The sequence below is a fragment of the Delphinapterus leucas genome, chromosome 2 (assembly GCF_059928025.1).
Source record: "Delphinapterus leucas isolate spDelLeu-1000000601 "Yukka" chromosome 2, BTC_Dleu_Yukka2, whole genome shotgun sequence".
Taxonomy (NCBI): domain Eukaryota; kingdom Metazoa; phylum Chordata; class Mammalia; order Artiodactyla; family Monodontidae; genus Delphinapterus; species Delphinapterus leucas.
The window spans coordinates 144,468,013-144,484,085 of NC_143130.1; the positions used below are offsets into that span (position 1 = coordinate 144,468,013).

Here is a 16,073-nt window from a genome sequence, read left to right on the forward strand (position 1 = left end):
GTGGTAATATAAGGCGTGCTATAAAAAAAATTTAAAGGAACAGATAATTATCTTGTTATTGCTTTTATCCTCACTTATAATATACAAAAATAAATTTTAAAAGCCAAAATATATTTCTAATCAGAAACTTTCTATTGTACTTTAGAATATAATGCTTTATACTTAGAAGATAAATGTAATCCCACAGCACTTTCCATAGCAGAAGCAATCTTTTAAGTATCTTCTAAAACCTCTAAGAACTATATATGATGTCATCCTTATTGGTTTTATAAGGAGGTTCATAACAATAAGCATTTAAGGGACAAGTAGAGGTTGGCTTTTATTTTTCTCTCAGAGTTTACTGTAAAAGATCATTTTACTTTTAAAAAAGGATCCGAAAGCACAATAATATGAACATGCTCAATAAAACAGCCTAGAAAATGTCTTATGCAAGAAGGTCATGGTAATTCACTTCATTTCTGACAAAAAGAAAAAAGTCCTCTTTGAACTGCACCAAACACCCCATGTATTAAAATGGCTTTCTTGTTCCATGCAACAGTCTGCTACTCCACACTAACAGAACTAAGAGAAAAGTTCAAAGCAAAATTAAAGGCAAAATATGAAGCTAATTCTTTTAGTTAAGATATAAAACTTTATAGGAAAATATGCTTTTTATAATACAAAACATAAAAGGTTATCTTTGTTCTCTGCAAAATTACTGAGACTGTCTGAATATGTATTATCATTCATATCCAACTGCATGGAGGGAAGAGACAGCACTGGACTTGAAATCAGAAGAACTGACTTTAATATCAGCTCAGCCTCCCGGTTTTCTTATTTTAAAAACAGAGCAATTAGGGACTTCCCTAGTGGCGCAGCAGTTAAGAATCTGCCTGCCAATGCAGGGAACACAGGTTCGAGCCCTGGTCCAGGAGGATCTCACATGCCGTGGAGCAACAAAGCCCGTGCACCACAACTACTGAGCCCGTGTGCCACAACTGCTGAAGCCCGTGTGCCTAGAGCCCCGTGATCCGCAACAGAGAGAAGTCACAGCAATGAGAAGCCCACGCACCACAACAAAGAGCAGCCCCCACTCGTCACAACTAGAGAAAGCCCGCACACAGCAACAAAGACCCAATGCAGCCAATAAATAAATATTTTTTTAAATAAAATAAAATAATGTAGCTCTTTAAAAAAAAGAAAAAAACAGAGCAATTATTACCCATACCCTCCCTGGCACTCTTATACTTCAATAACAAGCATCTACCTTGTTGTTTCTTCCCTCAGGATATCCTTCTTGAGTTCAAGACCAAATAAGTCCCAAGTAATGGAATATATGCCTTGAAGGTAAGAATCTTTTACACAACCTATGGGCTGCTACAGCTTCCCATTTAAAGCTTAGCCTATAATGTCTTAAGAAATAAAGAGTTAAAGATTCATGAGCAGCAGTCAAATGGATTTTAACTTTCAAATGACAATGATAAAAGTTATTATAAATACCAAAATGAAAGTGCATAGTAGAGTATAGTAGTATCATTACTATGATATGTGGATATAAAATAAATAGCCAGAAGGATGAACTTTATGGAAATAACATGAAGAAATGGGCCAAATACATATCAAAAAAACCCCCAAATTTTATGAGATGTAAAAGACCTAAATAAATGGAGTCAATGTGTTTCCTGATGTGAAGACTATTACAGAGCTTCCTTTAAAAATAATTCTTAGGTTTAATAAAATATCCACTTTTCTTAACATTAAGGATGGGAGGTCACTTAATAAAATTATTTTAATGTTCCTGTGGACAAATAAACATGAGAAAATAGCCAGGACATTTTTAATATAGGAGGAATTTATACTGGCATGTATTAAAATTCATTATAAAACTATAATACTTAAAATAATGTGGTACTTATACAAGAATGAAGAGACAGATCAACAGAACAGTCAGACTAAACACTAGTATATATAGAACTTAATATATATCGTATACATAGAAAAAAATTGATGAACACAAGAAAAGGTGCTCAAAATTGTCAGTAATCAGAAAATGCAAAATAAAACCACAGTGAGATAGAACTACATACCAATATAAATGGAATGGCTAAACTTTAAAAGACTGACAATATCAAGTTTTGATAAGGACATGGAGCAACTGGAACTCTCATACATTGCTGTTGAGAATACAAAATGGTTCAACCACTTTGGAAAACAGTTTGTTAGTTTCTTATAAAGCTAAACATACGTTAGCTTATCATACAACCAGCCATTTTACTCATAGATATTTACCCAAAAGAAACAAAAAGATGTCTACACTGAGAGATATGCATAAATGTTCATAGCAGTTTTACTTAAAATAGCACAAAACTAGAAACAACTCAAATGAACAAATAAACAAAATGGGGCACACCTACTGGAATATTAGTAACAAAAAGGAATGAACTACTAATGCATCCAACAACACAGATAAATCTTAAAAGCAACATGATAAGTGAAAGAAACCATACATAAATGGTTACATACTTTAAGATTTATGACATTCTAGAAAAGGCAAAACTATAGGGACAGAAAATAGATCAAGAGTCACCAGAGCCTGGGAGGTTGGGGTGAAATTGGCTACAATGGGCATGAAGGAATATTTTGCGGTTATAGTAATGCTCCATATCTTAATTATGGTGGTGGTTACATGACTACATGTATTTTCAAAATTCATAAAACTATAAAAATAAAATAGGGAAATTTTACTGTATGTAAATTATATCTCAAACAAAAAATTAAGCTCCTATATTCAAAAAACAACAATGAAAATGGATTTATTCAATAAAACAATGTGGATAAAATTGACAACTTATGAAAATATATTTGATTCTTATTTCATTCAACATACCAAAAAAATTGAGTAGCCACTTTCAGTTATTGCAATGCATTTATACCAGAGGGCACCAAAAATATGAAGAGTCCAAAGAAATAATCATTTAGGCATGAAGCAATTGTAAGAGCACTAACTCTTTCCCATTTGCACTTTTAGGATATGACACTCCTTTTCCCTTTCCCAGCAGTTCCTCTGTGGATGCAGTAGGAAAGAATGACATGGGGAAAGCATAGGAAACTTACGTTTTATTGTTTTCAGCTACAGTCTCAGGGTTCATGAAGTATCATGAAAGATATTCCATGCAGAGATTTTTCCCAAACAGCAAATAAGAATTCTCTGTTTTAAGGATGTAGTTAGTTGTTTTGGGTCAAAATTTCCTTAGGAGATAAAATTCTAGAACCTCAACAAGATAGAGAATTGTCATCATATCAAGAGTTTGGTTCTGAATTTCAGAAAACCTGAATTGTTCTTATCATATATCGCAGGAAACTGGACCTGGCCTTATAACCCTCTAGTACAATGATCATAAACAAAAAATTTTAAGCACTGAATATGTTAAACATAGAATGAAAAGCTCTGTGTATGCAAAAGCAAAAATAAGCAACCGTGATTTATGTTTTGATAATATTTGATGACATCAGCTTCCTTTGTGCTGTTTTTCCTTTCGGTAAGAAAAGTTTGGAAATGGCAGAGGGCCCTCATCCACCTAACTATGAAGATTTTGGAGGAGGAAGGTTTAAATGAGATTAGGATTCGAAGAGAAATACAAGGAAGAAAGAAAAGACATTGATATCTAAACTGAAAACAGAAGAGTTAAAAGAAAAACTAGAATAACTTGAATTTGCAGGTTGTTTATAACTGACCAAATATTTTCACATAAGCAACCTCATTTCCTTTTTAGAACAACTCTGTATCTCCATTACACAGACGAGCAAACAGGCTGGGAAGCCACAGAGCTACTAAGTGGAGGGTCCAGGATAAACAGGTGGTCATCTATGAAGGGTGAATTTCAGGGGACTCAGAGGAAGGTGATTCCTTATCTACCAACATTCTACCCCTCACCTCCCTCTGGATTACATCAGCTTCTCTGCTCGAGGTAAAATGCTCTCTTAATGTAGAGTTATCATTGGGTGAATTAACTCAGTAAATTACCACTTGCCACTTGCACACTATGAGTTGCTTTAAGGTTGCTTTCCTTAACCGGATAAGAACAAGGCACTGAGGCCTTGGCAGAAAAGGGAAGGGAGCTCTAAGATGGGAACATAGGACATTGTCTGGAAGTAGGGCTGGCAAGGGAGGGGTTAAGGGGCAGAGAGACAGCCAAGAGCACGAGTAAGCAGGAAAGTGCCTTCAGCAAATTAGGGCCAACAAGGACATGTGTGGTAAGGGGCTGACTGGCCTTGAAACCAGGTGTGCACAGTTTGAAACTGATTAAAAAGGCCACTAAAACAAACAAACAAACAAAAACCCAGCCCAGCAGAAATTTGGAGAAGGGTAGGGAAATAGTCTAAACCCAGACCAGGAAACGGGATTGTGAAGGAGGTTCCACTAGTTCAGGGCAAGACATGCCTCTAGATAAATTCTCAGAGACCACTGGAGTTGAACTACTGACTTCTGATCATTTCCGTAAAACATGTTTATTCTCTCTTCCTCGGGAGACAGCCCACCATCATGACTGTTACTTATGCCAGATATTAAACATAAGACAAAGGAAGAAACAATCTTTGCAGTTCCTAACGAGCACACATTTTTTTTTGCAAGCTTTATCTTCACAAGGGTTGTAGGCAGACGTCTTCTCCCAAGAAGATGGCGATGGGTGATGATGGGGTGAGACCCATTTGGGTTCTGGGGTAGAGATCTGCAATGAAAGATAAAGTACTCTACACTTGAAACAATCCACCCCACCCGCAAACACACATGATCCTCTGACCTGCTCATCAAGTACTCTGTGTACAAAGCAGGCCAAAGGTGAAATTTCTGCCAGGTCATCTGAAAACTTGTTTAAAAGCAAAAGTGGAAAACTACAGAAGCAGCTAACAATACTCTTGTACCTTGAATGCTTCTTTTAAAAAAGGCCTTACATCCTTCACACGACCAGACTCCATAGTGATATCCTGATGCATAATCGCTGCAGACCGCACAGAAGTGGGCATCCCTCTTTGAACTTGGACTAGTAACAGGGCTGGCACAACTGCTTCCACTAGCCTTCCTTTTCAATGTCTCTCTAGGGGCAAAGAAAACATTCATTGTAAAAGAGCATTAAAGATAAAACAGGGCCTTTCTAGAAAAACGAACAGCATGAACATTGCCTAATTTATCTCTTTGCCCTCAAGGGTTCGTGATAAATATATTCCAAGAAATCTGATCAAGCAAAACCGTTGTTACTGATATCAGATCTATGAAGAGTCACCCTGTTGGGATGACTGATGCCCGAACGTGGTTAAGCAAGTTTATGCCCATCCATGCAGTGCTGATGAGCACCAGTAACCATGGATGGCCAGCTGTAGCCATCAGGGTGTACAACTTTGAGTGTAATAAGTGACCAGATCCAGTCTGGGTGGAAATGGTGGGGAGAAGAAAAGGGGAGAGAGGAAGAAGAGAGAAGAGAAGGGGAGAGCGTGAACATGTACCTGTCCTCTGAGAAGGCTTTGGAGGAAGGTGTTCAATGCTGGGTAGAGGGAGGACCAGGGCTTCCACAGAGGAAGGGACAGCCCACAAGGGAGCACCAACAGGCACCAAAAACACCTGGTTAGTTCCTAATTTTGCTACGGCATGTTTCTTTTTGGAAAGGAAATAGTAGAAGTACGATTATTTATAAATTAAGGTAATTATACTATGGTTTAATTTACCCAAATATTAGCAGAACTCTGATTAGAACTTGTGCTCAGAAACAAAATATTTCTTCCTTTAAACCCTGAATGAGAAAACATTATTTTTTAAAAGTTATCTATAATTTTCATATTCTCTTTTACCAACAAACAAGAAGTATTTTTTTAAAGAAGAAAAATAAAATTACTGTGTAATACGGCTTTCTCAAAGTTTTATGATATTTGAAAGTAATACATTTCAATATCAAATATGCTGTAACTTAGTACTTTGGTTGTTTTGGAAATTTATCTCCCCTTCATGCTTCTCCCTATACTACCTCTGCTCTCTGTAGCCATAATTATCATTAAAAAGATCTGGGTTTGATCCCTGGTCAGGGAACTAAGATCCCACAAGCCACGCAGAGAAGCCAAAAAAAAAAACATTACAAATTGAATGGAAATAACCCATTATATTACCTTGCCCTTAGAGTTTAAGAAAGTTCAACTAAAGTCCACATTTAAATAGTTTCCCATCAATCTTTATAAAATGTTATTATTGGGCTTCCCTGGTGGCGCAGTGGTTGAGAGTCCACCTGCCGATGCAGGGGACACGGGTCCATGCCCCGGTCCGGGAAGATCCCACATGCCGTGGAGCGGCTGGGCCCGTGAGCCTTGGCCACTGAGCCTGCGCGTCCGGAGCCTGTGCTCCGCAACGGGAGAGGCCAGTACAGTGAGAGGCCCGCGTACCGCAAAAAAAAAAAAAAAAAAAAATGTTATTATTTTAGTTCATTGCTTAAAAGCTTGTACCAATGTTTGTCTGTCTTTTCAGGCTTCACCTGTCTAGTATTTCATTAAGTTGTAATACCGACAGTTACTTTTATCTTGGACACAATTTGTCATGAACACTAAATTGTGATTTCACTGCAAGATAAGAAGGATCTAACTTGAAAGTAAAAATTTCTTTTTCAAACCCAAATCACTTCATCAAGAAGAAAGTGATTTAAGTTAAATCTTTAGTTTCTAAAGACAGTAGTGAATTCTCCCCCAAAGCACAGATCTGTAAGCTCAACTTTTTAGTAAGAACTAGAATATCAGATTAGATATTCTAGAATTCAGAATTCTAGAATTCAGAATATCAGATGTTTTAGGTGCTCTATTTGATCTATGTAATAATGAAGACCTTGTATAACACATATCTTTCTTTTCACTAAATCGTAAAGCAATCTGAATAATGGCCATGAACTACAATTCAGAATGAAGACTGGATTTACCTGTTCCCAGGTAAGGTGTGTTCTAATGATCTCGTTTCACACCAAGGACTCTTTTGAGGTTCTGCATACAGAAGTGACGACTGGCAATGGATGGCTAAAGGAGAGAGGTGCCCAGGAGCTGGCCACAATACATTTGGGCTTGTGGTCTGTCGACCAGGCCCACCTTCCGAGTTATTGGGAATACTGTAATTCATCACGGCAGGGCTATAGAATGTCATGGCTGAATATTCATGGTGGCTCTCTACATAGGAGGAAGGTATATATATAGGGCCTGGCTCCAGGGGTAGGATGGATTGACTGCAGTTGTAGGAGACAGGAGAGTTAAGGCTAGATGGTGAGTTTTTGATATCCATGTCTTGAATAGGTAACATCTAGGAAAACTCCTTGTGAGAAGAGGCACAAAGGGACATTATAATGTTCTCAAAGAATCATAGACAGGTATGGCTGTGAAGAAAAAAAAAAGACATTTCTAAGTTACAGATACAAGCATACTATTAAAAAGGTTGACATATTTTTATTAAACACACACACACACACACACACACACACACACACACACACACACACACACTTGTATGGGCCTAGAAATACATCCTGAAAAATATACACAAAAATATTAACCTCAGAGGGGTAGGAAGGTAAAGCATGGAACTTATTTTCTACTTCATTCACTTCCATAATGCTTTTGTTGTTAACCATGATAATTTTTTTACCATGAGAATTTAATATAAAGTGCTTTTAAAACTTAAAAAACACAGGGAGTTCCATGGTTGCCCAGTGGTTAGAATTCTGGACATTCACTGCTGTGGCCTGGGTTCAATCCCTAACTGAGATCCCACAAGCCACATGGCATGGCAAAAAATAACTAAATAAAAATTAAAAATAAAAAACACAGGATTAAATCGAAATGCCATGCCAACCAGTTTTCTTTCTTTTTTTTTTTTTTTGAACTAGATAAGTTCCTTTTTAAATTTTTACAGAAAAATAAGCAGGAAAACCCTGAAAGAGCAGATCAATGAGCAGGACTAGCAATAACAGATCTTCAAACACACTATGAATAGCCAATATATTGCCTTTCACCTAATACACCCTTCAGTATATGTTCTATAGCAATGGAATTCCTTAAGCATTTAAACTGAGCCCAGTGCTAAGCTTTCGCAGTTGAGGCACTGCAGGGACACTGCAGGAGGAAGAGGCCACAGTGATTTCTGGCAGGGGCAGAGGCTGGCAGTGTGGGTGTGAGAACATCCAGTGGAGCCTGTGCCAGCCATAAGTCCAGAATGAGGTCCCACTGCAAACTTGTAGCCCTGGCATGGCGAGAACCTTTCTGCAATCACCTGTTAAGACTATGGCCTGAGGAGTTACACAGAAGTTGTTCCTTGTACAAGTTTCATCACAAGCACATGCACACTCTGAAGGTCTTCTGCCCCCACAGGTACCTGGACTCCCAGGGCATGCCCACACCACCAGCTGCTGATCACCTGCTCCCCACCTGCAACTCCAGACCACTTTCGTCCAGCTACACAGTTAACATTTCTGCTAATTAGTGGCCAAACCATTTTTTTCCAAGGAGGTCTGAATCCCCCAAGTTTGTCCATCTTTGGGTAGTCTACCTCAGCTCCATGTAGAGTTTCTTATATCTTATACTTAATCTCTCATCATAGTTGGTAATTCTTACATTAGACTTCCCCTGTTGAACCTACTGTGTACTTTCTATCTCCTGACTGGACCCAGACTGCTATGCAATAGAACAGAAAATCCTAAAACAGCAAATTCAAAAACTCAAGGGATTTCCCTGGTGGTCCAGTGGTTAAGAATCTGCCTTCCAATGCAGGGAACGCAGGTTCAATCCCTAGTTGGGGAAGTAAGATTCCACATGCTGCGGGGCAACTAAGCCCATGCGCCACAACTACTGAGACCGTGCGCTCTGGAGCCCACTCGCCACAACTAGAGAGAAGCCCGTGCACCACAATGAAAGATCCCGCGTGCCGCAACTAAGACCTGATAGAGCCAAAAATAATAATAAATAAATATAAAAAAAAGTCAAAAGTTTTTGGAAATTTGTCATAGGATAAAGGTGGTATCTCAAATCTCTAGGAAAACATTGGACAACAGAATTATCATTGGGAAAAGAATGTATGCCAGAATAAACTCCAAATGTTAAAGACCTGAATGTTGAGAGAACTGGAAAGAGGAAGGAGAGAGAGGAGGAGAGGAGAAGGGGTAAGACAGGAATGGGGGAGGAACAGGGGCTGCACAGGTACTAGAAGCAAATGTAGATAAATCCCATTATAACATGGGTGTGGGGACAATCTTCTTAACTATGACTCAAAATCCAGATGCAATTTTAAAATGTACATAAAAGTACATAAACTCATGAAAGTAAATATCTGCATATCATAAAAACACCGTAAGTCAAAAGAGTAAATGACAAATTGGAAAAAAATACTCCCAACTTATATCAGAAACAAAGGGCTAACTTCTCTGGTATATAGCGAGAACGCTTAAATTAAGATGGAAAAAAACCCCAAAATATTCATTAGAAAAATAGGCAAAAAACACAAACAGAACACAGGAAAAGGAAGGCAAATGGCTCTTAAAACACATTAAAATATGTTCAACCTTGTTCAATAAAGAGATACAAATTAAACTGTACCAAGATACCATTTCTCACTTATGTTTGCCAAAAACTCAATTTTTTTTTTTTTTTTTGCAGTACGCGGGCCTCTCACTGTTGTGGCCTCTCCCGTTGTGGAGCACAGGCTCCGGACGCGCAAGCTCAGCGGCCATGGCTCACGGGCCCAGCCGCTCTGCAGCATGTGGGATCTTCCCGGACCAGGGCACGAACCCGTGTCCCCTGCATCTGCAGGCGGACTCTCAACCACTGCGCCACCAGGGAAACCCAAAAAATTCAAATGTTTGACAACAGACTCTCTTGGAAAGGTTATGGAAAAAACATGGACTTGCTCCTACGTTGCTGGTGAGAGTGCAAAATGGCACAACTTCCATGGGGATTTGGCAATAAATAGCAAAATTACATATGCTTTTTACCCTTTGGACTATGAGTCCATAGTGATGTTCAAAAAAAGAGGAAAAGAAAAAGAGAATCATCTGCTACCACTGTATCAGTTCCTCGCTCTGAAAATTAGTAATTAGGGGAAAAGAATTAAACCTGTACTCTGCCTTTTTAAGAGAACCCGTAGTTTATCCCAACGTAGAGGGAAAACCCTTCTTTACCAAAGAATGACACTCAATAAATAGTTCAGAAGAATATTCAGATGGATAGACAGATAGGTAGATACATACATAGATACATAGGTAGAGCAAATAAGTCAAATTGTCAGCAATTACTGAATCTAGATGGTAAACATACGGACATTATATTAGTCTTTCAGCTTTTCTATAACTTTGAAATTTTTCCTGATAAGAAGCTTTGAAGGAAAACAAACAAAATAAGAAATTAAAAATGGAAACCTTTTTTAAAAAAGTTAAAATATATGGAATAATATAATTTGGGGAAGGGAACAATGACCATTAATAATGAGACTGTTTGAGAGAGATCATTAAGAATCTAGCCTGGAGAAGTTCTCCATCTTCAATATTTTCTGCTCCAGCTGTCACCTACTTCCATATGTAAGCAACTTGGCTCTCTAAAGCTCCCAATTCCTTTCTCCTGACATTTTCCTTGGAATGCTCATTCCATTTGTCCTCAAAACACAATATATCTATGATGTTTTTTTAAAATGTCCATAAATTCTTCAATACTCTTCCCTTCAAAAGGTGGTGCCTAACCTCCCCCTTGAATATGGGCTAGATATAGTGACTCCCTTCTAATGAATAAATTATGGCAGAAGGATGGCATGTACTTCTATGACTAGGTTATAAAAGGCATTGCAGCCTCTTCCTGGCTTGCTCTCTTAGATCACTCACTCTGGGGAAAGCCAGCTGCCATATTGTGAGGACACTCAAGTAGCCCCACGGTGGCCTCCTGCCAGCAGCCAGCAAGGAACTACAGTGAAAGAGAGATTTTGGAAGCAGATCCTCCAGCCCCAGTCGAGTTTTCAGATGACTGTAGCCCTGGCCAACATCTAAGCTAAGCTGCTTCTGGATTCCTCTCAGAAACTGTGTGAGATAATGTTTGTTGTCTTAAGCTGCTAAATTCTATGACAATTTGTTACAGAGCACTAGATAATATAATATCCAAGGCAAAATTCACCATTTTCCTCCCCCAAACCACTCATTTCCTATTTGTGTTAATGGCAAAGGCTATTACAGTTATCTCTGACTTATCCCCTTCATCCAGCTACCTTTCATCACCAAGGCACATTCGTTTTTTCTCTCCATGGTGCCTTTCTCCATGGTTATGTCTTTCGCCAACCTTGGAGCAAGCTCTTGTTACTTCTTATCTGTGCACCTTAAATAGTCTCCTTACTGCTCCTTGCCTCCAGTTAGCTCTTTCTCCAGGGCCACAGAGCAGCCAGATTAACATTCTTAAAAACCCAGCTCTGAGCAGCCCCCTGCTTCCCACCAGCCTCTTAATAAGTCATGCTCTTTTAACATTCAAGGCATTCCACTATGTTGTCCCAATTCATCATTCCACTCTAATCTCCTGATATTTTCCTACAGAAAACCTGCCATGTTCATAAGAAATATGCAAAGTGCATTGTGAAGCAGTTGGCGTTTCATGCCTTATCACTTTTTTCACTCTAGCACCCCTATAGTAACTTACATAGAAATTTAACCCTCCTTATTAGAAGAGAACTACACCAAATCCTTTTTGGAAATGGTAAAGGTGGGGTGGGAGAGTAAGAAGTAAGTACAGTTAGATTTTAAGCTCCTGAAGGCACACACTGTATTTTATTCACCTTCCACTACAATGCAATAAATGTTTGTTGTAAGAAAAGAATATGAAGAAATGTGTTGAAAATATATGATTTCATCCAGTATAGAGTATGAATCAAAGATGGAGCACTTGCAGTAGCCATGGTACTGAGCTGAGACAGGGGATCTAAAGGAGTTTCAGGACATGCACTCTGCCTTCAGGGAGCCACTATGCCCAGTAAATGAGGCAGGCAGACCAGGTAAAATAACAAGGAATGAATACAAAGGTGCTACCACTTCCAATCAACATTGGTTGTCCACAAGGGACAGGAGAGAGAATGGTAGCTGGAAACGAATATAAGATCAAGGAAGTTTCAAAAAAAAATATGCATTTACTAATCATGAGGACAGGATTCCATATTTCAACTACTTATTCCCAATCAATATATACAATCCCTGATTCCTAATAGAAAATATGCAGGATAAAGCATATAATGCTAACTAGCAATTTCCAAACTTTTTTAAGAAGTTGTAGTAAAATACACATAATAAAGTTTACCATATTAACCATGTACAGTTCAGTAGTGTTAAATGCATTTTCACTGTAGTGCAACCAATCTCCAGAACTCTTTTCATCTTCCAAAACTAAGATTCTACACCTGTTAAAAACATCTTGCAAAACTAAGATTCTACACCTGTTAAAAACAGCTCCCCCATTCCTCCCTCCCCCAGCTCCTGGCAACCACCATTCTACTTCTGTCTCTACAGACTTGACTATTGAGTACCTCATATAAGTAGAATCATACAGTATTTGTTCTTCTGTGACTGGCTTATTTCATCTAGCATAATGTCCTCAAGGCTTATCCATGTTGTCGCATGTATCGGAATTTCTTTCCTTTTTAAGGCTAAATAATATCCCATTGTATGTATACACCACATTTTGTCTATCAAGGAAGGGTTTTAAATACAGACGCTTGAAAACATTTACAGAACCATGGAAATAATCGAAATTAGAGCAAATGGTTGAATACAGGAGTTGGTAATTAGGTCATGAGTAACCTTTAGATGTCAGGTCGAGAACTGGCAGAATTATTAGGAGGCTTTTGTCCCTCAATCTGTCTTGAAAACATCTCTCCTATTTCAATCCACCTACACATGCACCTGTTCACTGTGCTTATGTTTTCAATATTGTACCTTGGTGATTGGATTTTAGTGCATTATTTTTGCTAAATGATCTGAGCATATCTTATGCAGCCAAATATTTAATCAAAAGACAAGTACTTTAACAGCACAACTTAAACAGTATGTAACAACTGAGAACAAAATACTTAAGGTAACATGCATAACAAATTGTATTTATGCATAATGTAACCTGGAGGTAATAAATTTTATATTTCTTTTTTTAATTGAAGTATAGTTGATTTATAGTATTAAATTTTATTTTTCTTGAACTTATAAAAAAGAAAACAAGATGGCTTACCCAATTTAATAAATAAAAAGCATATCCAAATGTTAGTGTAATCACCATGGTGAGTATCCCAACGTTCTTATACAGAGCACTGCTCAAGGTAAACTTACATAAGGATAAACTCTACACTCTCAATCATCAAATGAAGATTAAATTATATTCAAGAAATTAAGAAGCAGGAAAGCAGTGGATTTTAGAATAGGAATTTGAACAAGAGACTTCAACTTAATAATCAATTTTTTTAAATCAATTGAATTGTTTAAACAAAAAATCATTCTCTGAACATTTTGACCAATCAAGGTTTTACTGAATTTCATGTTGTCTCAACTTTACATTGCCCAAAAGAAATGTATTTGGCGTTTCGGCTTAAGTATCAGTAGAAAAGCCAATACACCAAACTATCAGAAAACCACCACTATCTTTTCCTTTCATTAGGCCTCTTAAAAACGTAAAGCTTCTACGGACACAAAGTAATGAATAGTAGCATGGAAATTCATGAACTTGAAATAACACTCCCCATTATCTAGCTGGACAGGGAAAACACCATTTAAAATGAAGATCATCTCTCTCTCAGGAGCAGAGAATCAATCCCATCACTCATTTTCACCTACAACTGAAACGTTCATTCTCGGCCTAGAAATGCTGAAATGACCTGTCAGACATATACCGCCAAATGGCAAATGCCAGGATTCATCCAGGCAATAAATCAGGTACCACAGTGACTTTGCTTAGAAAATATGCATTTCACACATATATACCAACTTCTCTAGAATTTCCACACATCCCCAGTACCATGATAATTAATGTGAAAGAACTGGTTGCTGGGCAGTGATTAAGAGGATATACTGTTTTTTGGTTGGGTATCTTTTAAATTATCCAGATTCACATGACAACTATTTGTCAGTGCAGTCTTGGGTAACTAATAACTTGGTAGCCAATGCAAAGGGTTTTTCCTTCTTAAGCAAAGACACAACAAGGAGTAATGAACTTAAATCACTGCAGTAGACCTGGGAGACAAGAGAATAAGTAACAAAAGGAAAGTCTTCTCCACTGGAGGTCTAGAAAAGTGAATAAACAACCTGTGGTCATTTAAGTAGTTCTGCTCTAAAACAGTGATATAAACTGATCTAAGGAAAGAATTCCAAGAAGAATATATTTCTCCAGCACTGCACTACAGATTTTCCCACACATTCGTTTGAACGCCCAAGCATTGCCTCTATGACCACAATCTCTGGTATAACAGGGAAAAAGAGTCTCTAAACAATTTAATTGTTGGGCCTGGAAGGCATGGAATTTCACCTGGCCAACAAAAGAACATGTACCCGGACATCCTGATTCTAAGAATTAATCATTTCTTTGTGTGCCAATTTTCTTTAATTACTCATCACAGCCTAAAATAGTTGGCCTGTATCCTTCATGATGAACAGCCCTTGTCTTCTGCCCAAAGATGTCTCTCTCACACTCCCCCAGCACACACACCCGTGTGGGGCCCTCTTGGGTCACATCTATGTCCAGTGGGAAAGCTTTTTGTACACATGGGATTATATGTAGTGTTCTAATGTACTGGCTGGGAAATACGTTATGGCTCTTAAACTAAAAAAAAAAAAAAAAAAAAAAGTTTTTAAAATTCCAAATATTGACAGTGATTCCTTGAAGAAGAAAAAGGCATGCCCTAGAAATGGCAGAAAGACATTTTAGAAAGAGTAGACTGATTTTATCAAGGTGCCGATCAAATCTAGTTTTAAAAAAATCAGAAGGCAGTCACCACCAGGCCTGTTTTTATGTATATTCTTGCCCAGTGACCAGAGCAGGACACCAGGTCCCAGGCCCAGCTCTGCCTGAAGGCCAGGTGATCTTAGACAAATCAGGTAAACTCCCTGAGTTCCTACATCTCCTTCAGGAGAAACGGGGACCTAATATGGGTTCCCCTTTCTCACAGTGTTTAAGGATGAAGTGAAATGATGTACATGAAAGCATTCTGCAAAGGTATCCATTACATATGCAAGAGGATGAAGTCAGTCTATCAGCACGCCACTGAACATGCTTAGAGTGTTAGGCAGGATTTCCAGACAGTTTAGGTTAAGACACCTTTATGGCCACCCTGAAGATTTCTGCCTCCTAATTTTACTCTCTTAACTTCTTCTTGACAATCCACCACCACTGTCCAAAACGCTGAGCTGCTAGTAGCCTGTGTGGAACACAAAATGCCACATTCTCCTATGCTGTATTCTCAAGCCTGCCCATCACACTTCCCCAAGCATTCAGTTTGAACACCCCACACCTGTGTGCCCCTCAGAAGCCATAAATTCACATTCACAAAGCAGACAATAGAAGGAATTTCACGGAAAAGATAAAAAATATGTCTTAGGTGTCAAGCGTCCTTGATGTGTATAAGTGGCTATTTGCCAATCATTAGCCTTAAATATTAAGAAAAATATTAAGAGTCTCAATCAGTTTAATATTAATTAGAAATAAAGAAAAAACACTCCAAAATCATCATGGAACTGATCGGTAATAACTGACTCACATACAACTCTTAAGAACACGTACATGTATTTTCCAAAATGAGAAAACTAACTCCCCTAATAGCCTACTGAGCTGGTTAGCAAATTGAATTTTGAGGGTTTGAATATGGGAAGAGGATAAAGCCTCAGCCCCAGGGTTATCACACTCTAAGGCAGCAGTGTGGAGGGGAAGCCCATCAATCTTCTCTTTCATCAGCAGGTCTCTGCTCCTTCCTAATACCAAGTCAGTGACAATACTCCACTTTTAGGAAACAGAAGCATATTCAAATATTCATTTGGGGCAGGGTGAGGGAGAGTTGTGGGTGAAGAGATTCAAAAGGACATGACCGA

The 16,073-nt window shown here is 38.3% G+C and overlaps 1 protein-coding gene across 1 annotated transcript in view; it reads right to left on the minus strand.

Annotated features, from left to right (window-relative positions):
- ESR2 (estrogen receptor 2) overlaps positions 1-15,853 on the minus strand; it is a 65,276-nt gene extending 49,423 nt beyond the window's left edge. Inside the window, exons 1-2 of the mRNA XM_089907815.1 lie at positions 6,930-15,853; positions 4,903-5,075 (exon numbers count right to left, since the gene is read on the minus strand). Of these exons, the coding sequence (XP_089763941.1) occupies positions 4,903-5,075; positions 6,930-7,300 (544 nt within the window). The 5' untranslated portion in view covers positions 7,301-15,853. The remainder of the gene's footprint in view (positions 1-4,902; positions 5,076-6,929) is intronic.
- Positions 15,854-16,073: the final 220 nt, after the last annotated feature.